This window comes from Mustela erminea, chromosome 19 (assembly GCF_009829155.1).
Source record: "Mustela erminea isolate mMusErm1 chromosome 19, mMusErm1.Pri, whole genome shotgun sequence".
Classification (NCBI taxonomy): Eukaryota; Metazoa; Chordata; class Mammalia; order Carnivora; family Mustelidae; genus Mustela; species Mustela erminea.
In genome coordinates, this window is record NC_045632.1 from 6142908 (window position 1) to 6164883 (window position 21976).

Sequence of the window (21976 nt, forward strand, 5' to 3'; positions counted from 1 at the left end):
GGAGCCGGGCGGACTAACTTCTGGCTGGGAAAATGGTCCAACACCTCCCTCGTGTGGTGGCTCCTAGTTTTGCAGCCAGGGCTTCCCGTAAGTAAAACTAGCCTCTACATCAGGACGTTTTTGAGAATTAAAGAGGACGCTATTAACCAATGACGTTGCAACAACTGGCCCAAGGTGTCTGCAATCCGCGAGGCAAAATTGTAGTGAGGCTATAAGTCCGTTCCTAATCGAAATTTGCTAGGCCTTTCCTGCGAAAGTCGGGATGTTTGGTCACCCTCTTCAGGAACTGCCCTTTTAGATATTGAGTTGAAATAAAATTGTTCATCATATAAGAAAGTGGAGGAAGCTCAGCCAAAGGCTGGGGTGTCCCCCAGGGCATTCCATCTGCTGGGGATGAAGGCAGGCAGTGGGGAGGAGGTGGTTAGTGAGGGAGCTAGTAACAGACTGTCTGGAGGTCTAGACACTTCTATAGGAAGGGGCATTAATAGTGCGTATTGAAGGTTGAGTAGAAGTTTTCTAAGAAAAGAGAAAGATGTGTTGCAAAATATAACAATGAAGATGATACCTGACAAACTCAGTTTGTGTCTTTGGTCTCAAGTTTTTCTGGCTGTGGCCTTCAGAGCCCACTGAACAAAAATTTTCACCTTTGTCTGACTGAGAAGAAAACCAGGGTTTTCTGAAGCTGAAGTACGCAGCAGTTCGTGTTGATGCCAGGTGAGTCAGTCCTGCTCTCTCTCCTCTCTGTGCCTTCTATTTTTTTTTTTTTTTAAGATTTTATTTGAGAGAGAGAGAGAGAGCATGAGCAGAGGGGAGGGGGACAGGGAGAGGGAGAAGCAGACTCCCCTGCTGAGCAGGCAGCCCATTGTGGGATTTGATCCCAATACCTTGGGATCATGACCTGAGCCAAAGGCAGACACTTAACTGAGCCACCCAGGTGCCCCTTTCCTCTGTGCCTTTGCACCCAGAGTACAAATGTCCTTCCTCCTAACTGCTCCTGAAAGACTCCTACTCATCTCTCAAAACCCAGCTCAAATTTTGGGCTCCCTGTCTCAAACCAGAGACTCCGGGCCTTTAGCCCCTCCTTTATCAGGCCCAGGAGACTGGACTCCTGGCCCCCTCCTCCTGCTGTCTCAAGAGACCTGTCCCTCCAACAGAGCCTGGGAGGCTGTGACCAGCCAGGATGAAACAGGTTGTGCTGATTCAGTCCATTTATTTGGTCTCAGAGGCCAGAGTCATGATCCAGGGCCAAATGCTCTTGGATTAGGCATCCTGTGTCTTCTCATTGCTGAGCCTAAGGGAGGAAGACACAGAAAATCACAGAGGCATGGGAGAGGAGAAGAGGCTAAGTGGTTAAAATTGGGGCCAAAGGAAAAAAAATTTAAAAAAAAAATTGGGGCCAAAGAGACAGAGATTCAGCTCACCACCCTTACCCTCTTCCCACTCACCTTGTTGAAGAAGTAGATGGAGGCAAGGATGGTGAATACAGCCATAGCCAGGGTTACGTTCTGGGGGGAGCAGTCAGAGGTCAGGGCTTATTCCTTTCCTTCCCTCCCTCTGACCTCCCTCCCCCTGCGAGACCCCTCCTCACTTCCTGAAAGTTCATGGCCATGGTCTTGAACTCCGTGCTTGCTTGACCTTCCTCCTCCTTTCCTGGACTCTGAGGCAGAGAGGACAGATCAGCCACTAGAACGTAAGAGGGGTTGCCTGGGAGACCAGAATGGTGGCCGTGGTGACGAGAGAAGGGCATTCTGGGTAGAGGGGACATGGGACAGATACTGGAGGGAGAGGGGACTTGGAGGCAGAATGTTACATGCAGTATGTGAATTTGGGACGGGGACGTTTGAAATCAGAGAATCCAGATCTTCAACACTACACTGAGAAATCTGTCCCCCTCGCCCCCCAACCCTAGAGTGCTGGGAGCCATGGGAGGCTGTGAACAGGGGAGGCACTGAGTCAGCTCTGTCAGTGTCTTAGGAACAAGGAAGAGGCTGGAAGCTGGGAGGTGGCCCCTGGGAAAATTTTCTCCCCCAGTCTGCCAGACCCGAGGTTCTGAGGAGCAGCAGCTGAACTGAGCATTCCCATGAGTCTTGTCACTAGTGCTGGGGGGTACAGGGTGGCAACTTGCCCACCTGTGGACCACAGGCACAGGGACAATGCCAGAGACTCCAACCGTGTCCCCCCCAACCCCGGGTTCCCTGACTTTCTCCCCACCAACCTTCCCGCTGGCATTATAGGTGTCCAACTCTTTTTGTTTGTTACACCTTAGAACTAACTTCCCGGTTACCAGAAATATGGAGGCTAAAGAAACAAGTACAGTCAAAGGTCATCACCCACAGGTCCCAAATCTGTGAATTCTCCTCGCTAAATTCTCTGTAATCCCAAAATGCCATGCCCTTTGCCTTCTCGTGGTCATTAGTGGACATGGGCAGAACGGCCAAAATTTTGAGTTGCTGGATACACACATGGTCCCAGGTACACACATGGTCCCAACGAGGTGACACTCTGCCCTTGGAACTCATTCATCCTCAAAACAGCCCTGTGAGGCACAGATGGCACTCATTCCCATTGTACGGATTTGATGAATGAGGAGGCACAGAGAGGTGCGTAACTTGCCCACAGTTGCACAGCTTGTAAAGGGGGTTTGAATGCAGCCAAGCCAAAGCCGGGGTCTGGGTGTTCAACCACTGGGCTGTGCTGGCTGGGGCCAGCTGTGGGTGGCACCGGAAGAAGGTAACATCTCCAAGAAGCCCAAGAGAGCTTCAAAGGGCGCCAACGTTGAAGGGGTGAGAATAGGAAAAGACAGACTGAGGTTGTGAGGAGGGAGGAGAAGGCAGAGAATGGGTCTAGAATGCGGAGCTGGGTTGGGGGGGGGTCTCTCTGTCTCCTTTCGCACCCAGGTTAAGGGTCTCTGGTTCAAATCCCAGTTTTGCCACACACTGCCTGTGTTCCTCAGGCAAATTACTGACCCTGCTGTGCCTCGGTTTCCCCACCTGCACAATGGGGATGGTGAGAACAGAATCAGCCCCTGCCAGAGCTGCAGTGAAGATTAAACAGGTTGATCCACTGGCAAATCCAAGGCTGGCAAAGTCCCCAGGGGAGCCAGATCCCAGGAGGCCACCTCGGTTCCTGGGGGAGGCATGCCGGGACCTGCTTTCCGGGGGGTGCTGAGGCAGGGGTAATGAGCAGGTGGGGCTGCAGCGCAGACGGTGGGCTGAGCTCAGCGTCTGGGCTGTGCGGAGATGGCTGGGACAGGGTTTTGGGGCCTCCCCGCTGGACTTCTCCTGCTCCTGCCGCTGCTGCAGCCCCAGCCCCTGACCGAAGGACCCCTGGTGTTTGTGGCTGTGGTGAGGTTGTCCCCTGCCCTGGCCTGGCCTCTCCCCTCTCCTCAGCCAGCCCTGACCTGGTCCCGTCCCCAGGTGTTCCGCCACGGTGACCGGGCCCCGCTGGCCTCCTACCCCACGGACCCACACAAGGAGGCGATTGCAGCTGTGTGGCCAAGAGGCCTGGGACAGCTGACAGGGGTGAGAAGCCGGGGTGCGGGGGAGGAGAGGGTGGGGTGGGGAGGGGTCTGCTGAGGCTTCCTCTGTCCTCAGGAGGGGGTCCGCCAGCAGCTGGAGTTGGGACGGTTCCTGAGGAGCCGCTATGAGGCCTTTCTGAGCCCGGAGTACCGGCGGGAGGAGGTACTGCCAATGAGATGACCCTTGCTTGGCCTTCTGATCTCTCACCTCTGACCTCCACTGACTCCAAAAGTTGGGCCTCCACCTCTGGCCTTTGACCCCCAATAACCTGACCTGCACCCCATATCTGATCCCTGACCTCCAAACCATCAGCTAACTTGCACTGACCTCTGACCTCTGACCCCATCTCGACACGTGTCCCATGCTTCACCTCTGATCTCTGGGCTCCATCAACTGACTTTATTTCCTGGCCTCCCCCTCTGTCTTCAGACACCCACCAACTCCAACCAGACCTTCTGACCTCTGGTTTCTGATTCCAAAACTTGACTGATTCTGACTTTGACCCTCAGTGGTTCAATGTGCCTTCAAGAGTTCAGTGTTTGATCTCTGCCCTTCGTCAAATCTGATTTGTCTTTCCTATGTCCTCCTCTGTCTTTTGACATCTCTCAATTAGGATCATTCCTTCTGACCTCTGACCTCTGATCCCTGAGAGACATGTCCTGAATTTTGGTCCCATGTCCTTCCACCTCCCCTTTAAACCTTGAACTCCAACTTCCAGCCATCAGCAATTGTGATCTTCCTTTCTTTCACTGATGCAACTGACTCCTTTAATCCCACATGTTCGCCCAACTTCTGACCTCCAACCCCACTGCTCCTGACCTTGACCTCTGACTGTTGGTCCCATCTTCCAACATGGAAGACCAGACACTCCCGCTCACCCTCAGCTTTGACTTCCAACACCTGACCTTCGACCCTGAACTTAATCTGAAGCTTTTAGTTTGATGCTGCAGCCAACGTCTGACCCGACATTGGGCCCCTTGCCTGCCTTCTCTCCGCCACTGCAGGTGTATGTCCGCAGCACTGACTTTGACCGCACGCTGGAGAGTGCTCAGGCCAACCTCGCAGGGCTGTTCCCTGAGGCTGCCCCAGGTAGCCCAGAGGCTGCCTGGAGGCCCATCCCGGTGCACACAGTGCCCATCACCGAGGACAAGGTCAGGGGGCTGGACAGGTGCAGGGGGGTGGGAGGGATGGAGTGAGACCGAGACCCCTAGGTGGGGGGAGCCAGTGATTGGGAGAGGCAGCCTGTGCTGGCTGGGAGCAGTGAGACCCGCTCTGCGACAGAGCTGTCTAGGTGGCTCATGGATGTCGTGAGCCGCCATCCCCGTGATGTGCGGCCAGATTTGGGAGAGACCGCGTATTTTTAAAAGAGAGATTTGGACGAGGGCTCCACAGCCCAGCTCCCGCACTGCGACTGTGGGGTCCCAGTCACGCTGTTCTCTCTGAGCCTCAGTTTCCCCCAGCTGCTGAGGTTCCCCATGCGCAGCTGTCCCCGATACCATGAGCTGCTAAGAGAGGCCACAGAGGCTGCGGAGTACCAGACTGCCCTGGAGGGCTGGACAGTGAGCTGGGATGGCGGGGCGCGCTGGGAAGGGTGTGGGGCGGGGCGGCGCCGGGGGCGGCCGGTTGGACTCACCCAGGTTCCGTGCACCCAGGACTTCCTGACTCACCTGGAGAACGTCACCGGGCTGTTGTTGGTTGGAGAGCCGCTCCGCAGGGCATGGAAGGTTCTAGACACACTGATATGCCAGGTGAGCCCCTGCCCCACCCAACCAGCCGAGTGATTAAGGGCACCTGGATTCAAATCCCAGCTTTGCTGCTCACTATCTGCGTTCCCTCAGGCAAGTCACTTAATTCTTGGTGCCTCAGTTTGCCCATCTGCACAGTGGGGATACCAACAGCACTTGGGGTTTCTGGGAAGATCAAAACGGGCTAATCCACGCAATGTGCTTAGAACAATGCCTGGCATGCAGGCCTGCAGGAATGGTTGAGGCTACATGTTCGCTGTTCCTCCTCTGTTAGATCTCTTGTGGGAAAGGCTCCCAAACCCAGAACTTGGGCAGCAGGGACCGACCGGAACCGGTGTGATGCTCTTTAGATAGATAGTCTTTGCTTAGCCCATTCCGTAAGAATTACCCTAGTTGCACGGTGGGAATAACAACGTGCGTGATTAAGAGGGCTGCCTAGCCCCCACTGGGTGTATTCTGAGGGAGATGGTATTGCCACCGTGGGAACCTTCTAGATTCCAAAATGTCTGATGTTTGAAACACCGCTGGCTCCTTGCGTGGGGGCTCCTGGGCTGTGGGGTGATGGTCATTATTATTGTTAATTAATGATGGCTATTGGCCATGATTTCCTGACCAGCCAGCCCATGAGGGGTTTGTCGGAGGGGTGGGAGAGAGGACTGCAGCTCAGGGGGACAGCACAAGTACTCGAAGGGCATGAGGAGAGCATAACAAGCTCAGAATGTCCCAGTCACTTTGTCTTCTCTCCGTGTCTCTCTCCAGCAAGCCCATGGTCTTCCCCTCCCATCCTGGGCCTCCCCGAAAGTCCTACGGACCCTAGCCCAGATCTCGGCTTTGGATATTGGGGCCCACGTGGGTCCACCCCGGGCAGCGGAGAAGGCCCAGCTGACAGGGGGTGAGGTGTGGGGCTGGGAGGCTGGGAGGCCAAAGCGCCTTCCTTTGGGGGATTCTAAGCACTGTTCTTGCCCTCTCAGGGATCCTGCTGGATGCCATCCTTGCCAACTTCTCTCGGGCCCAGCACCTGGGGCTGCCCCTCAAGATGGTTATGTACTCAGCTGTGAGTCTTTGGGGAGGGAGGCAGTGCCACGTGGGCACAGGGATGGGGGATGTCAGATGGCAATGTGGATGGTCAGGAAGAGCTGGTGGGGTGGTCTCAATGGAACTTCAGCCCACTGCCTTGGGTAACTCATATCTTCAAACCATACTCTCAGACTGTATCACTAGAGGTATGCAGTCTGGAAGGAGGGAGGTGTTGGTGTTATAAGAGAATCTGGCTCTTCTGCAAAGACAAGCTGTTTAACTGAGCTGCCCAATCATATTTTTGCATCTATTTGACCAATGTTCATTAAATGATTTCCTGTATCTGGTGGGACTGCCTCCAGGGTGAGCTGATTTGGGGGGGGCAGGGTTGGTTCTAAGAGATCTGGGGGCATCTGGGAGGAAGCCGGATGCACAAGTCTAGAGTTCAGGAGAGGGGAGACATCAAAAGAGGAGCGTGTCTCAGTCCTGGGATCCACCTGCAGCACGACAGCACCCTGCTGGCCCTCCAGGGAGCCCTGGGTCTCTATGACGGGCACACCCCACCGTATGCTGCCTGCCTCGGCTTTGAATTCCGGAGGCGCCTCGGGGACCCGGATGAAGATGCAGGGTAAGGAGAGGGCAGTGCCCGGGGAATGGGCGGGACAGGACTGTCTCAAGAAGAGATGGGGTCCCAGGCAGAGGGGGATTTGTGTGGGATGGTTCAAGGAGGTTGATACGTAGGAATCAGGAGTCCAGTGTCTCCACTCCAGATTTAAGTCAGTGACGGGGGAGGTAAGGAGGGATCTGGGTGCTATCACCTCCTGTCTTCCTCCAGGAATGTCACCATCTCCCTCTTCTACCGCAACGACTCCACCGGACTGCCCCTGACCCTTAGCCTCCCCGGGTGCCCAGGCGCCTGCCCGCTAGCCCGCTTCCGCCAGCTCACTGCCCCGGCCCGGCCTCCAGCTCACGGGGTCCCCTGTCATGGCTCCCATGAGCCTGCCACCCCTGCAGGTGATGGCCACTGGCGTTGGGGTGGGAGTGTGGGGGGGCCCAGGTCCCGAGACTCACACTCCCATGTTCTCCCCACAGCCACTGTGGTGCCCCTGCTGGCTGGGGCTGTGGCAGTGCTGGCGGCGCTCAGCGTGGGGCTGGGCCTGCTGGCCTGGAGACCCAGCTGCCTGCGGGCCTGGGGGGGCCCTGTGTGAGCTGGGAACCCAGGAACCCCCTCCTCCACAGCTGGCATTGCACCCCAACACGTCTGCTCACCCACTGCTTTGGCTTCCGTGACTTACTGTGCGCACCTGTTCCTGCAGGAGATGGGGGCGGCGGGGCTCTCTGGCCAGGAAGCTGCAGGCAGTTGTGCGTGTGATCCTGCGTGTGTCATGGATGTGTGCCCGGGGTGGTTTGTGTACGTTTGGCTCCTGTGTCTACACATTCACGTGTGCTTCTGCACTTCTACACAGGAGCACAGAGACTCACATTGGTGCCTATGTGCATGTATCCCTGTGACACATTTCTATGCATACACGTGTGTGCTGGTGCATGTGGGGCTGCTGTGTATGGGTGTGTTCCTGTTGTCTCCATACAAGCTGGGGAGTATATGCTACATCAGTACACGTGGGGCTACGGGTTTGTAGGTGTGCACCTGCTCAGGGCGCCCCTGCACAGGTCACACACCTTGTGGAGACAGGGCTCCTGGGACCCAATCTGGCTCTGGTGACCCTTGCAGGCTCACGGGGCAGTAGGGACTGGTGTCACCTTTTCCCCCAACTTCTGGGCGGGGTGGGTCAGGCCTGCAGTGTAGCAGGAGAGCCTTCTGGCAGTGCCAGGTCCAGAGCCGTGGGCAAGCTTGAGGCAAGCTGAGTGACCAGCCTCTGCTCCCACCTCACTTGGCAGAGCCCAGAACCCCAATTCATCAGACCCCACAACCCTAGCCATTAACCTCCTGGGAACCAGCACAGCAGGTGGGGCTGGGAACATCACTCAGGGCTGCTGCGCAATGGTGGGGGGCAGGGGGTGTGGAGTGGGGGTCTGCAGCAGCATCCATTGGCTGCCAGGTGGCTAAATGAAATAAAGTGGAACGTTCCAGCCCCCCCGGCTGCACTGGCTGCAGCTTGGGGTCTCTGGCGAGGCCTGGCTGGTCAGAGTAGGTAGGGCTCCCCTCATTGCAAGCACAGCTTGTGACAGCATTAAGACTCAAGCTGCCCTGCACACCTGCTAGTGAACAGCAGGCTCGTTCACGTGTTCCCACACCTAACCACTCAACCTGCAAGGGGAGGTGCATGCTCCCACCGCGTGTCCAGTGCCCCGAATGTGCAGCACCAGCTCCCCCAGCCATTCCCCTAGCATGTGGCACTGATGGTCACACCTGTGTTGTCCGTGGGGAGCCCAGTGTGCAGGTGCCCATCAGTTAGGGTAGCTAGAGGTGGTCAGAGATGGGGGACCTACAGACAGAAGCTACTTCTAGCCACGAGGACCCCAAACTTCTACCTGGGGGGGAATAAGGCCCAGGGCCCTCAGACTGGGGCCAGCAGCCCTGGAGTCTGTACAACTTAGAAAAGCTCGAGATCTTCTTTCACACCCATCCTTGGGTGGGGGCTCAGCTCTATTGATGTCCATACCTCCCTGCCCATCACTGGCCCTGGAGGTACGGAGCCATCACAGGGCTGCAGAGTGTCTTCATGAGCTTCCGGGGGGAGAGCTGGTGGTGGTGGTGGGGAGAAGCATCTTCTTGCTTAGAGATTTGGACCCGAAGTTCTAGCAGGTTCCCCTACGCTGTTCTAAGTGACTCCAGTAGGGGCCCAGCCTCCTCAGCATACTGGGATGGCCCAAGGAGATGGGGGGGGCTTTCCTAGGGCCACAGTGCAAGACCTTACCCTCCCCCAGGAGGGTTCTGGATTCCCACCAGGACCATGCCACAACCCTGCTCAGACACCAAGGTCCACACACAGCAATGCTCACGCTATTTAATGAGTCCCATGTGCCCAGTGTGGCCTGCCAGGGTGGCTGGCTGTCCTCACAAAGCTGTGATTCTTGGCCCCAACATCTTTAATCCAGATGTGACCAACACTGGCCAGAGGTCATACATCTGCCTAATGGGACTGGCAGCTGCTTCTCCAGGTGAGCAAACAGCAGAGGTCCACTTTAAATGGGAAAGGAATTGCAAAACAGTAATAAAAAAGTCTTAAGGGGAAAAAACATTCCAAGAGAAAGGAGCATCCCTAAAATCAAAATGTACATGCTTTAAATCATTAGGTAAAAACACTGTATTTAAAAATACCTTAAAAAAGGTACAAACTTCAAGGTGCTTTCACATCAATGGGCTGTGGGGTCTCCCCACTTGGCCTGTAGTGCTTAGGGGGCCCATGTGGCCAAGGGGTGGGTGCCTGCCCACCCACTGTGCCAATCGGGCTGAAATGTAACGGATAAAAAGGAACAGGTCATGCCCCAGGGGAATGAGGCACCTAGGGCCACTGGCTGGCTCACCTGCCTCCACTGCTCTGGCTGGTGACACCTGTGGGGTGGCTGGGGGCAAGGACAGTCCCCTCTTCTGGGAGCCTCAAATACAGTAACAGTGAGGCCTGCCGTGGGGAGGCTGGAGAACAGGCAGACGGGCCATCCCTCAGTCTACGATGTTGGGGGCGGCGGGGGGGGGAGTTTGCGGTGGGTAGGTGGAGCCAGAGTGTTTCCCCTGGAATCCAGCCTCCCTCTGCCACGGAGTCCCATTGAAAACGTGGCCAGGAGGCCTAGTCATGGTGCACAGGCACAGGCGGCTCCTCCCCACAGGCCTGGTCTGAGTAGGGGGGAGGTGGGGGCTGCTCGTCCCCCAGCATGTAGGCTGGGTGGCTGCGGCTACGCTTAGCCTCTTTGATGTACAGCTCCAGGAGCACCTTGGTGGGCTGCTTGTCCACCCTCTCCTTGGGCACGCCATGGCTCAGCAGCCAGCCCATGAGGTCTTTGCGTGTTGGGTTGGGCCCCAACATGAGCTTGGCACGGCCTGGCTGGCTCTGACGCCAGAGCAGGCCCACGTCGGCGATGGTCTGGATCTCCATCACCGCTTCCAGCACCGTCATGCCCTTGACCAGCAGGCTGACGAGCGAGAGCCGCAGCTCCGAGGGTGCAGCCGTTAGCAGGCGCCGCTGGAGGCCCTGCGTGAAGGGCACGTCCTCAGGTGCGGGCCTTAGCCCCTGCTCGCCTGCGGGAGGCGAGGACGGCTCGCGGTAGATCCAGTCCAGCATGCCCAGCTCACGTACCAGCTGGATGCCCTCCTCCATGGTGGTCCAGGGTCGAAAGGGCAGCTCGGTAGCCTCGAAGTGCAAGAAGGATTCCCAACGCTGGCGCCAGGCCAGCAGCAGCCAGGTGAGCAGTGACTTGCAGCCACCCCGCAGGGTCTTACAGCGATAGTTGAAGATGGCATCGCTGGTCAGGTCGCCCAGCAGGGCCAGCTCTCCAGAATTCAGGGACAGGGCCGGGCCCCCCTGGTCATACACACGCAGGATCCAGGTGATCATGAGCTCATTGGGGTTCTGCTTGAAGCGCCGTGAGATGGCCAGGAGCTCGGTGTACGTGTAGTAACGGTCCCCCCGCCTTATCTGGGTGAGTGCCAGAGCTCTCTCAGCCATGGTCACAGCTGTCCCCTGCAGGTAACAGCAGGAAGCCCGGAGGGGTGCCGCCGCAGGACCCTTATGGAAGGACAGAGGTCATCAATGGGAAATTAGTCACACCCTCCAGCACCTCCCTGGAGTGGGACCCCTCAGATCCCCAGGTGTCAAAGGTCCCGGGGGGCACTGTGTCCTCAGGGGAGGTCAGAGCCCAGTGCTGAACATCATGGGGGTCCAAGCACAGTCCCTGCAAAAAGCCCTGGCAGTCAGCATCACTGCAACCTCTCCTGTACCCACCTCCTCCTGCCACCTCCCCCGATAGGCACACTGTGAGGATCAAGTGACTCCAGAGCTCAGCATTTGCTTTTACAGGATGAGCATCATCTACAGATCTTACAACAATAAGTTATCATGGTATTAATAATAAGAGAGACCCTCTTCTGTTCTTACCAAGCACAGGGATGGTGTGGCTGTTTGATTCCTCTAGGAACCACCTGCAGACGGGAAGGGGTCAGGGAGGGAAGAGCCGGTCAGTGGGGCACAGGACAGCCATGGGCCTCCATCCCTCCCTCTCCAGAGTGGGGGCCCCTCAGATCCCGCCAGGTGTCAAAGGTCCCAGGGGGGCACCTTGTCCTCAGGGGAGGTCAGAGCCCAGTGCTGGGCATCATGGGGGCCCTAGTACCCTTTGTCACCTCCTCACTCAGGTCGCAGAGCCACCTCCCTCCAGTCCTAAGGTTGGGGGGGGGATGCAGACAAGAGCTCATCCAGGTGGGACAAATGACTGAAACGTGGCCATTGAGGCACCAAGGAGCAAGCCCCCATCACATGCCTTTTGATGCCATATTTCCCCCCACACCAATGCAACTGACTACAGCATGCCCCCACCCCACCCAGGGATGCTTCTCCTCCTGGAAAACAGAGATTTGCCTGACAGACCCATGGGGGGATGGGGGCCTCCCTCCTGTGTTCAACTCCAAGAAGCCCCTACTGGAAACACCCCATGTCTGCTCTGTATGTACCTCATGTTCCTCCCACCCTGCCCTGCACCTCTTCCAAAGCCTCCAGTTCTGCTCTCATCTCCCCTCACCTGTCCTTGCTGAACAAATGGAAACTCCCTACTCCACTTGCTCAGAAATTCCCTCTCAGCAGCAATGAATGCTCTGCAGAAGAACACCCTAGGCGAAGAGCCCTGGTCCTCAGATACTCGTGATCTGAAATCTGAGCTCACTTATCACAAAAAGTAGCTTCTTCTCCCTGAAGTGCTGTCAGAAGAGTGGAAACCTCCAAGGACACCAGAACATACTTGCAGTTCTGTTCCCAACAGAAAAGAGCGTCCTAGAGCCAAGAACACTTGTTTCTTTTCTGATAACAGGTCTCTACACCCATTTTAGGATTTACCTTCTTGAAACACTTGAGCAACATTCTCCAGATAAAGGGTCCCTTTAGACAATGGTTACTGTGTAAATCAAGGGTAACTTTAATAACTGTAGCAGCTTAGAGGTAAAGGATTCTGGGGAAGCTAAGCTCTGCTTCAAAGTACAAGGTATTCAATCTACAAAACCCTCAGTATTAACAGTGATAAATGTTGCCAGCTTGTTTCTTTTGTTCTGCTGACGTTGCAAATTAGATTTCTGGTTAGCCCCTTTCTTTGAAACCCATATATAGGTTTATGTTTTCTTCCATAATCCATGTATTCTGCATCTAATTCAACCCCTACCTTTGAAGATGGGAAACTTCACTGCTACCCTCTCCCCCTGCCCTCTCCCCAACTGCACAGAGGACTCAAGCCCATATGTTCCTCAAGTGTGGTGCCTACTTGACAGACTTAGAAACTGAGGCTCAGGAGACCAATCACTTGTCTAGCTCTCCAAGCTCATCAACAGCAGAGCTGGGATTTGGACCCAGGCCCATTCTGGCTACACTTCCACGGCTATAAATGAACAGGGATTTGCATCCCCAGCACAAACGCTGGCCCATAAATACATGTCCACACACCAGAGAGATGTGAAGTGAAGTCACTCCAAATGAAGGTATTTTAGATTTGGGGTTGGGGGGGAGCAGGTGGGCCAGGGAGTGGAAGCAAAGGTTCTCACCAAGATGAGGTCGTAGTGGGTGGTCCCTCAGCTTGAAGATACACCTGTAACACAGAAAGGACAGAGGGAGGGTGGAGGAAGAAACAGTCTTGGGGCAGGGGTGGTGGTCCAGAGACATCCAAACCAGGGCCTCTCAGATCCCCAGGTGTCAAAGGTCCTGGGGGGCACTGCATCCTCAGGGGTGATAGGAGCCCAGTGCTGGACATCATGGGAGCCCTGGTCCCCAAGGCAACCACATCCCAAGGCCACTCACCTTCAGGAACAGAGGCCAGATTAATTGCACTCAAGAGACTGGGAAACACAAAACCCATCAGAAGGTATGAATGCCCTCAACTCTCCCTATGGAGACACGCCATACCCCACTTCCCCAGTGTCACAGGTCCACAGGGGACTGTCCTCAAACCCACTACATGGAGAAACCCCAGTGTCTATCAGCCCTTGCCCCGTTTTACAGATTTTCAGCATTGGCTCTACTTGCTAGTACCCGAAGCAATGAAAGCTGCTAGGGTACACATCCATCCCTTGGAAGAACCTATTGGGAGATAAAGGAGGGAGCTATTCTAGGAAAAAAACCCAAAAAACAAAACAAAACAAAACCCCCTAAGATATAAGCAGCATATGCAATGACCAGAGACCCTTTACTGAAACCATTCTGGAATAAATCCGCTGAGGAAGACATTCTGGAGACGACTTTGAAACCACAAATACAATATAAAGTGTTAACTATTTTCGATAAAATTAAAAACGTGTTTTCAAAACACAAGGAAAGCAAACATGGCAAAACGTTACAACTTAAACTTTGGTGGCATTCCCACCAGCCTGAGGATTTTAATGATAAAAAGTGAAGCAGAAATACATCGGACAACAGCGACAGAGGGCGCACCAGTGATGGAGGAGAAAAATCCTTTCACTTGTGGGGCGGCCACTGTTAGGATCAAGTCAATGATTTTCCAGGTGGTTGCCCAAAGGGAGAAAAAACTCAGAGAGGACTTTTGGTGGGTCCTGGTGGGGAGACAGATGATCAGCCACCTGCCACAGGGCTGGGTCTTCTCCGGAATCAGGAAACCAATGGATGTCCAAGACCCCAAGGACCAATGAGCCCAAAAGTTACGTTTCACAAGAATGATGCTTGGAGTGAACACAAAACTCCTGATACCTGGACGGGCCGTGTCAGAATGATTCGTGAGGGTAAACAAAGGCCCCACTTGCTTACTCCTAAAACCACACCTACATGGTTCTCAGAAACAACCCAGTAATTCATTTCGAGACTCTGCTCCGCCTCATTCCTTAGAAATCCTCCCCCAATAAACTTTGTGCTAGGCTGTACAAAATGCCAGCCATGTGCAATCGAAAAAACAGCGACTGCCTAAGGAAAACAAATGTAGCTAACACAGGGGTGGAAAACCTAAGAAAAACTCAGAGTCACACGCGCTCCCCAGCCCGCCCAAGATTAGTGGTCAAGATGGCGGAGCCCTGCAACGTGGGAAACAGAGATGGCGCAGCCAGACTGCGGTACAAAGGCACGCTAGCTCTGGGAGTCTTCATTCGCTCCGGCGGCAAGAGTCCTCCCCACCCTGACCGCCCTTGGCAAAGGGTGCCCGCCCCGCAAAGAACCCTAGGCTCGCCTCGGAATGCGCGCGGGGGTCTCACAAGGGCCCAGACCCCTTTCACGCGACGACCTGGCCGCCTCGCCGCAGCCCTGGGGCACCTCCTGACAGAAGCGACCCAGATCCCAAAGCCCAAACGCGCGAACGGAATGAAGCCAAAAGAACAAAAACACCTTACCCGTCCCTCAGCCTCTCCAAAGCGTGCGCCGGTGGCCTCGCGTCCCGCTTTATAGTGCGCGCCGCTCGCCGGGTCCACCGCGCGCGCCAGCCCGGGCTCCGCCCCGAGGCGTCCAGCACACGCACCGGTGTCGGAAAACCAACTTTGGCGCTTGGGAAAGCGAATAATGCCTATTCTCGCAAAATCTTCCTGAACAGACAACAGAATGTTGTCCCTGGAGTCGGAGAAAAGGAGCAGTGGGATATCGGGCCCCGTTATCCTGTCAGGAGAGTCAGGCAATTCTGAAGACAGTACCAAAGGCGGGCTGAAAAGGGGCAGGACCCCGAATGCGGCAGGAGAAGGACCGCGAGGCAACTGGAATTGCCAGCGGGGCAGGGGCGCCAGCCCTGGGCGCAAGGGGCGGGGCCCACCCCGACGAAGTCCGAGCGCAGGGCGGGGGCGGGGCCAGCGCGGAGATTGACAAGAACGTTCTGGGGCGGTGCTCGCGTGGCGCAGAATGAGAGGCTGGTCCTGAGCTGCGAAAGGAGGGGTTGGTCTCTGGACGCCCCGCTGGAAGCCTGGACGTCTGGATCAAAGGGAGGAGGATGCTGGGGGCCTGGAATCCTGGGCTGAGTGAGGGCCGGATCCCCTGCCCTCAACCCCCCACCCCCAGTCTAGATGATCTAAGACCTGGGGGCTTGGATTCTTCGTAGGGTTGGAGCTCTAGGGAGTGTCTTTCAACTGACAATGATTGTAAACATTATTTTCTTTTCAAAGATAAAAAATGAAACTTTCCGCTTCAAACCCAACCCACTCACTAGAGTCGCCACTGTCGATGTGGTGTAGACTTTTTACATTATGGCTGTACACACGCATACAAGTATTGTGGGTAATGATGTTTCCCGCCCCTCCTCCACTCTGTCCCATAAATAGTCCCCCTGCCCATCAGTACATATAGAGTGACCTCATTCCTTAAACAGAGGCAAAGTATTCCCTTCTGGAGTGGAACACACATTGTCTCCCTTGTCATTTGGATTGTTTTTTTTCCCATGAAGTTTATGGTCTGAAGTAAAAGAGACTTACACCCTCCTGTTAAGAAAATGAGACATTCCCTTCACTGGATTTTGCCTCACTCAGAATAGAGCAAAGCCCTCACTGTGGCTCACAAAGGCCAGAGTGAACTGTCTCCTGTTCCCCCTCTGTCCCTGCCCCCCTACCTTGCTCAGGGCTTCCCTAGTCTTCTTGGAGCCTGCCAAGGATGGACATTTGTACCTCAGGACCTTTGCACTTGTTGTTCCCTCTGTCAGGAATCCTTTCCCTCAGTCTATCCCTATGGCTTCAGTCATGTGTCTGTTCAGATGTCACCTTGGCAAGGAGACCCCACCCCTTCCCAGACCTGTCTCTCTTCCCCTCTTTTATTTTTCCTCATAACACTTATCCCTAACATATCTCTTTGTGGGCATATATTTTTGCCTCTCTGCCAAAATGTCAAGCCATAAAAATAAGGATTTGTGGCTAGTTTGATCACTGCTATCGATCCAGTGTCTGCCACATAGTTGAAGCTCAATTTACATTAAAGATGAAGATAATTTGAGAACCTTTTGTGGGAGAGAAGTGGCAGGATTATTTTAGTAACCCTTGAAGAACACAAACTATGGACTAGGTGTTATGTTAAATTCTATCTAAGTTGAAGTACTATCATTACCCCCATTTTACAGATGAGGAAACAGACCCAGATGGTTCAATACCTGGGCACAGGTCACAGAGCTAATAAGTGGCAAAGCCTACCCTCAACCCTTCTAGCTTAACCACTGTGTGAAAGGGAAGTAGAGGGGTCCCCCTGGTTGAGACCCTGCAGAGGGACCCAGGCAATGAAATAAAATCTGTACTTGAGTTTCAACCCTGCCCCTGCTCAGCAAATGACTCTGAGAGCAAAAATATGTCGCATCGAACAACCTTAAAGATAGGTGTACAGGTAAATAGACAATTTTTTTTTTAAAAAAAAAACAGCTCTGTGTTGGGGGACGATTAAGGAAGAAGAGGAGGTCACAATGGGGGATGCTGGGAAAAGCAGGAGGCAAAGTGTGGGTGCAGAGAGAATTGGCTTCAGAAAGGGCACATTACTGGCGTTCATGAAAGTAAAAGATAAAGCCTTGAGAGCCTGTAGAGACTCAGCTATCCAACAAATATTGATCGGCATCATCTGTATGTATGCCAGGAACTGTTGGCTCAGTCTCTTTGTTGACCTTGTGCCTTGCATCTCTTTCTCCTGAGTTCCTTCCCTTACCTGTCCCTCTACCCCAGAGGGCCCAAGGAGAGGGGCATTTCTACAGGACACTTAACAATGTACTGAGCTAGGAGAATATTCTGGGCAAGAATACAGATTGTTTAGATATACTAATTATTAATCTGAGTGGGGGGATTCAGAGAGGACTGAAAAGGGCAAAAACTCTCAGAGGGGTGGAGGGCTTGAGAGCTGGTTGTCAGGTACTTGGCAGAGAGCCATGGAGACAGGCCTGGAGAGGTGGAGTCATTCCCACGTCCTAAGTCCAGATGGCCTGGAGCGCCAGGATGGACCAGAAATTCATGTAGTTGAGATAGGAAAAGAAGCCTGGAGAAGGAAGAGAGCAGAGAGGGTGAGAAGCAGAGTTCACAGCCCACCCCTGGCCCCAACTCCCTCCCCAAGCCCAGTCATACCCCTACCCTGTCCCAAATCCATTCCCAAATCCAAACCCAACCCCATCCCCACATCCAGCCCTATGCCCACACATTCCCACCCTCATCTCCCCAATCCTGTCTCCCACCACAGTCCCATCTTATCTAGCCCTATTCACAATCCATCCTCATCCCAAGCTCTATCCCACTCAGCCCCTGTCTGTCTTCCTGAAAACCCATGCCCAAACCCAACCCCACTGGAACCCAGACCAGTCATCAGGAAGACAAAGACGCCGATCCATGCCAGGTAGAAGCTGAGCCCCAGCTTGTAAGTCATGCCTTCCTGCAAGTACTCCCTGGCCTGCAGCAGGTAGAACAGGACACCCAAGATGATGCTGGTCCCTGCATGAGTACAGGTGTTAGGAAGCTGGGCATCAGGTGTGTGCAGAACCCTGCCCATAGTTGTGCAGCTGCCTAGCCCTTGATCAGTATTGTCCCACTTTCTGTTGCCTCCCTGTACCTCTGTGCACAGGTGGGAAACCAGGCTCCTGACCTTGTCATGGTAGAGAACATTGGAAGCGCAAGTCTTCAACCAGGCCATGGTGGTGTCTAAAACCACAGACTTTGGAGCCAACAGACCAGAGCTCTTGTCCTGCGTCTCCCTCCCACCTCATCTCTCCCACCACTTCATCTCTCTGAGCCTCATTTCCCTCCTCTGTAAAGCAGGCATAATCATAGGACTCATCTCCTTGGACTATCATGAGTTGTTGAGATTGGCACATTTCCTGATACACAGTGAGCCCAGAATTGAGCTCAATTATTATCATTGTATTGTGTCTTTAATTTTGGGCTTCTGAAGGAGGGGACAAGAAACCCATTCATTCTGAATATTTCAACTTTTAAAATTTGGGTAGTGAAGGCTTGGGTAATTTTTTCCTTTATGTTATTGAAAGATAATATAGGAGGTGTTTTCCATTTAATTAAAAGGAATGGGCAGAATTTTTTTTTGTAGAAAAATGTCTTATATAAATGACACAAAACTAAGGTGTTTTATACCCTTTGTACCTTATATTTCAACAATTGGGAAGAGCTGCTGAACAAATTGGATAAATACTTCTTGCACACAAGGCAACAGGAAGTTCGAGTGTTGCTTATTCTTGACTTTTGCTATCACTCTCCAAGAATGTTTTCCTGATACAAATAAAAGTTGTGGTCAATTACTACAAATAACAGGAACGTAATATCCTTCATTTCCAAATTGAAGTGCCGCCCCACCTCCTTTTAAAAAGTGTATTTGGCATGCAAGTGGGAAACTAGACCCTTCTCCTCCTTTTATCTTCTTTTTAAACTAGACTATTCTAATCAGAGTATCAATTTTGAGTTATTTGTGTCAGGTGGGAGGATTGTCATGGTTAAGGACTTGGGCAAAGTTAAATATCTACCATCAAGTAGCAACATATTCTAATTCAGTCCTCAGTATACCTCCATGTGGTGGGAAATTTTATCCCCATCCTACAGATGAGAAAATTGTGGCTCAGAAAGATTAAGTAGCTTGAACACAATTACAGAGCAGGCGGTGGTGGGGAGATAGGATTTGGGATGGGAGTTGGAACTATAAATGGCTAATTGGGTAGAGGTTGACGTTTGCGTGATAAGGATGGAGGATGAGGTTGGGGATGGGTTGTGATTGAGTTTGAAAGTGAGGGTCACGGGTGATAGGGTTGGGTTGAATTTGGAATGAGTGTCGAGGAGGGTTAGGTATGGGGTTGAGTTGGGTGTTGAGATTTGGAAAGGGATTGGGGATGGGAATGGGGATGGTTTAGAGATTGAAAAGTAGATAGGATTGGAATGCAGTTTGGGATGGGGATCGGTACCCACAAGGGGGAAATGGGTGAGTTTGAGATTTGTTGGTGATAGAGATGGGAGGCAAAGTGGAAGCTGGTATGGGGGCTAGAGATGGAGTTGTATTGGAAGTTCATATTTTTTTATGGGCATGGATTGGAGATTTGGGGGCACATAGGACTGGGATTGGTGATGAAAGGGAAGATGGGGATGGGATTGGAATGTAGTGGGGAGGGGATTGGATATCATGATGGGCACCAGACAAGGTACTTCTCGCCTTGGTTCCTGAGGGAAAAATCTTAGTGCCGTGCCTGCCAGGAGGCTGATGATGACGTTGGAGAAGTCCAGCACGGGCAAGTTGGAGCTGGTGAAGAAGATGATGTTTATGAGTAAAATGCAGAGGCAGAAGCTGGCGATGCTGGCGAGGAGGAGAAAGGCCCAGGCAAAGTCCAGCAAATCTGGGGAAGGAAGAAAACCAGGAACACTGAAAGAGGCACTCGGTCCCTGAGCATGGTGGAGAGGATCCCCAGTGAAGTTGGGAATATTCATGAACACTCTCCCTTGCAGATTCTTCATCTTCATTTTAACAAAATTGAAATTGGTCTCTAGAGAAGAGATACTAAGGCAGATGCCTGTAGCACAGAGGGCACACCTCTGGGTCATTGAGAATAGGTTCTTGGGCAGGGAGAGGGGAGATGAACATTGAGGAACCAGCTCTGTGATGAGGGCAGATTCCATGGGGTGCAAAGCCTCAGGATAATGTGTAAGATCCTAGGGTTATAAGGACTGTGAGGTTGGGCATCATGGAGGTGAAGATGAGCACAGGGCAATGGGGATGGTCCTGAGGCAGTGGGGACCATTGGGGGAGGAGAAGGGATGACTATCCAAGGGGTAATGAGAACTATTAAGAGAAGGGAAGACTAACCCAGGGCAGTGAGGACCATCCCAGGGAAGGCAGAGAAGGGTCCCTGGGACAAAGAGGAGAGATAAGTCCCAAGAATGGTGAGTATAGAACAGGCCTTACAAGCATTCTGGTCGTACTCATGTAGGCAGGAGATGTCAGGGCACTGCACAAAGAGGACAGTGTTGATGGGGATGGTCAAGAAGCCATCAGGGTGCTCAGGAGGTCTGAGTGGCACCTGGAAGTGGATCCAGGGCTGGCCCAGAGAGATGAGACCGATGATCATCATGCCAACCAGGCTTAGTGCCAGACTCAGTTGACGGCTGATCTTCTTGGCTCCGTGCAGCAGCCGCCAGCCCATGGGCAGCTGTGAATGGCTGTGTCTACCCCTGTTCTGAAACCTGTAGCAGATTGCCCACCACCAGTGTCAGCACTGAGTCCAGCCACCCAGCCCAGCCACCCCAGGTCCAGCTGCCAGACCCTGTCCTAACCAGTCTACCCTTCAGACTTTCTTTTCTCTGTGTCCATCCTCCATGCCCTGTATCCCCCAGGTCCTGCCTTTAGAACCTGCTCACCCACGTTCAGCCTCTAGGCTTCCTTACCTCCAGATCTAGCTTCCAAACCGTGCCACCCCCACACTCCATTCCTAGGTTGAATCAATCACAGGTCCAGCCTTTATGCCAAGCCCCATCCACAGCCAACCTTCTGATTCAGCCTCCTGCCACACCTGGGTCCATGCTCCAGCCTCCAGTATACTAGTTTTAGTTCTGCTTCCTCTCCTTTGCATGCTGTCCTTTCCCAGAATTCTAGCCCAGAACCTGGCCCGCTGCCTGGACCCCTGCCTCTCACCTGTCAGCATTGATCTCTTTGGATCTGCTTGCCTGTGTGCTCTGGATATTATTTTCTAGAGTACTTTGGTTGGATTGGGTATTGTCCTCAGAGCCTTTGAAACTCTCCTGGGAGGGCCAGATGACTGATTCAACGCTTTTGATACTGACTGTGGGGCTGTGAGTAATTGAAGGGGGGACATCGACTTTAGCCCTGACTGGCGGTGTGAGGCCTTGAATACTTGAGTGAGAACTCCAGCGTCTTGGCCAGTGGCTATTGCTACTAGCTTGACTTCTGCTGTGGGTATCTGACTCTATATTAGTCAGGGAGTTGGTAGTCATTAACAGAGAATTTTGAACGTTGAAGTAGTGAGTTTGGAAATTGGATGGAACATCTTGGGTGCTGAAGTGATGACTGTAGCTAACTGATGGTGCATCTTGGACACTGACCCGGTGACTGCTAAGAGTGGCTGGTGTGTCCTCAGTACTGACACGACGACTGTGGGTGACAGATGGTGTGTCTTGGGTACCAGCCCAGAGACTGTTGACTAATGGAGGTTCTTGGGTGCTGACCCGGCGATTGTGGATAATGGGCAAGGGTTCTTGGATGCTGACCTGATGCCTGTAGGGAATGGGCCGAGAGTCTTGTGTGTTGACCTGGCGACTGTGGAGAATGGATGGAGAGGTTGGGGTCTCCTTTTGGGTATTACTGGGAGCTGCTGGAAGGACATCTGGCTGGGTGCTCTTGTCGTGAGGTTGGGGCCTCTGGGACATGTGGAAATGGAAGGCAAAGCCAGTCCCCAGGTGAATTAAACAGCCTGCCAACTGCTTCAGCCCCTCCTTCCAGGCACCTTCATGTCCACCTAGGAGTCTCTTGGTCTCTTTTCTAGATTCAGGCTCTGTCCTTTGTGGTTTGGATCTCTCTGACCCTCCTTCTGTGTTCCCTGGTCTCTCCTGCTATCTAGGGGTAGGCCTCAGGCCTTCAGTCTGGCCTACAGCTGGGGGGAGGG

The 21976-nt window shown here is 53.5% G+C and overlaps 3 protein-coding genes, 1 long non-coding RNA gene and 3 other non-coding genes across 12 annotated transcripts; 1 reads left to right on the plus strand and 6 right to left on the minus strand.

The window, feature by feature from the left end:
* Nucleotides 1–1193: 1193 nt before the first annotated feature.
* Nucleotides 1194–1700, minus strand: LOC116579768. The gene is made up of 3 exons (XR_004281411.1): nucleotides 1589–1700; nucleotides 1446–1505; nucleotides 1194–1291 (listed from the first exon to the last, which is right to left on the minus strand). It is a non-coding gene; the product is annotated as an uncharacterized LOC116579768 (long non-coding RNA).
* Nucleotides 1701–1757: 57 nt separating this feature from the next.
* Nucleotides 1758–7548, plus strand: ACP4 (acid phosphatase 4). Of its 2 annotated transcripts, XM_032325478.1 has the most exons (12): nucleotides 1758–1815; nucleotides 2532–2600; nucleotides 3417–3521; nucleotides 3594–3680; nucleotides 4523–4669; nucleotides 4979–5077; nucleotides 5171–5266; nucleotides 6023–6155; nucleotides 6235–6317; nucleotides 6784–6908; nucleotides 7116–7294; nucleotides 7373–7548. In XM_032325478.1, exons 2-12 carry the CDS (start codon nucleotides 2583–2585, stop codon nucleotides 7486–7488), a joined length of 1188 nt encoding a protein of 395 aa, XP_032181369.1. In that variant the 5' UTR covers nucleotides 1758–1815; nucleotides 2532–2582; the 3' UTR covers nucleotides 7489–7548. The 2 variants fall into 2 exon arrangements, with proteins under 2 accessions (XP_032181369.1, XP_032181370.1); XM_032325479.1 differs by lacking the exon at nucleotides 3417–3521.
* Nucleotides 7549–9235: 1687 nt separating this feature from the next.
* LOC116579767 (Friend virus susceptibility protein 1-like) lies at nucleotides 9236–15166 on the minus strand. Of its 3 annotated transcripts, XM_032325483.1 has the most exons (5): nucleotides 14763–15166; nucleotides 13462–13509; nucleotides 12978–13021; nucleotides 11335–11378; nucleotides 9236–10964 (listed from the first exon to the last, which is right to left on the minus strand). In XM_032325483.1, exon 5 carries the CDS (start codon nucleotides 10903–10905, stop codon nucleotides 10030–10032), a length of 876 nt encoding a protein of 291 aa, XP_032181374.1. In that variant the 5' UTR covers nucleotides 10906–10964; nucleotides 11335–11378; nucleotides 12978–13021; nucleotides 13462–13509; nucleotides 14763–15166; the 3' UTR covers nucleotides 9236–10029. The 3 variants fall into 3 exon arrangements, with proteins under 3 accessions (XP_032181374.1, XP_032181371.1, XP_032181373.1); XM_032325480.1 differs by lacking the exon at nucleotides 13462–13509; XM_032325482.1 differs by lacking the exon at nucleotides 14763–15166 and having other exon boundaries at nucleotides 13462–14756.
* LOC116580381 lies at nucleotides 11030–11120 on the minus strand. Its single transcript, XR_004281634.1, has one exon. It is a non-coding gene; the product is annotated as a small nucleolar RNA SNORD88 (small nucleolar RNA).
* LOC116580382 lies at nucleotides 11467–11560 on the minus strand. Its single transcript, XR_004281635.1, has one exon. It is a non-coding gene; the product is annotated as a small nucleolar RNA SNORD88 (small nucleolar RNA).
* On the minus strand, nucleotides 13104–13194 carry LOC116580383. The gene has a single exon (XR_004281636.1). It is a non-coding gene; the product is annotated as a small nucleolar RNA SNORD88 (small nucleolar RNA).
* Nucleotides 15167–16743: 1577 nt separating the features above from the next.
* LOC116579967 (outer dense fiber protein 4-like) lies at nucleotides 16744–21969 on the minus strand. 3 transcript variants are annotated; one of them, XM_032325968.1, is made up of 6 exons: nucleotides 21582–21969; nucleotides 20989–21144; nucleotides 20263–20540; nucleotides 19550–19696; nucleotides 17667–17798; nucleotides 16744–17352 (listed from the first exon to the last, which is right to left on the minus strand). In XM_032325968.1, the coding sequence occupies exons 1-6, from the start codon at nucleotides 21695–21697 to the stop codon at nucleotides 17285–17287; spliced, it is 897 nt and encodes a 298-aa protein (XP_032181859.1). In that variant the 5' UTR covers nucleotides 21698–21969; the 3' UTR covers nucleotides 16744–17284. The 3 variants fall into 3 exon arrangements, with proteins under 3 accessions (XP_032181859.1, XP_032181860.1, XP_032181858.1); XM_032325969.1 differs by lacking the exon at nucleotides 20989–21144; XM_032325967.1 differs by having other exon boundaries at nucleotides 20989–21674.
* Between the last annotated feature and the right edge of the window lie 7 nt (nucleotides 21970–21976).

Coding starts and splice junctions, on each gene's coding strand:
- ACP4 (XM_032325478.1), top strand. Junction 3,681..4,522: donor CGGAGTACCGGCGGGAGGAG/GTACTGCCAATG, acceptor CCGCCACTGCAG/GTGTATGTCCGCAGCACTGA. Junction 6,318..6,783: donor AGATGGTTATGTACTCAGCT/GTGAGTCTTTGG, acceptor ATCCACCTGCAG/CACGACAGCACCCTGCTGGC.
- LOC116579767 (XM_032325480.1), bottom strand. CDS start 10,905: ATGGCTGAGAGAGCTCTGGCACTCACCCAGATAAGGCGGGGGGACCGT.
- LOC116579967 (XM_032325967.1), bottom strand. CDS start 21,308: ATGACTACCAACTCCCTGACTAATATAGAGTCAGATACCCACAGCAGA. Junction 17,799..19,549: donor CATCATCAGCCTCCTGGCAG/GCACGGCACTAA, acceptor GTACTCATGCAG/GGACCAGCATCATCTTGGGT. Junction 17,353..17,666: donor CTTTGTCTTCCTGATGACTG/GTCTGGGTTCCA, acceptor TTCCTTCTCCAG/GCTTCTTTTCCTATCTCAAC.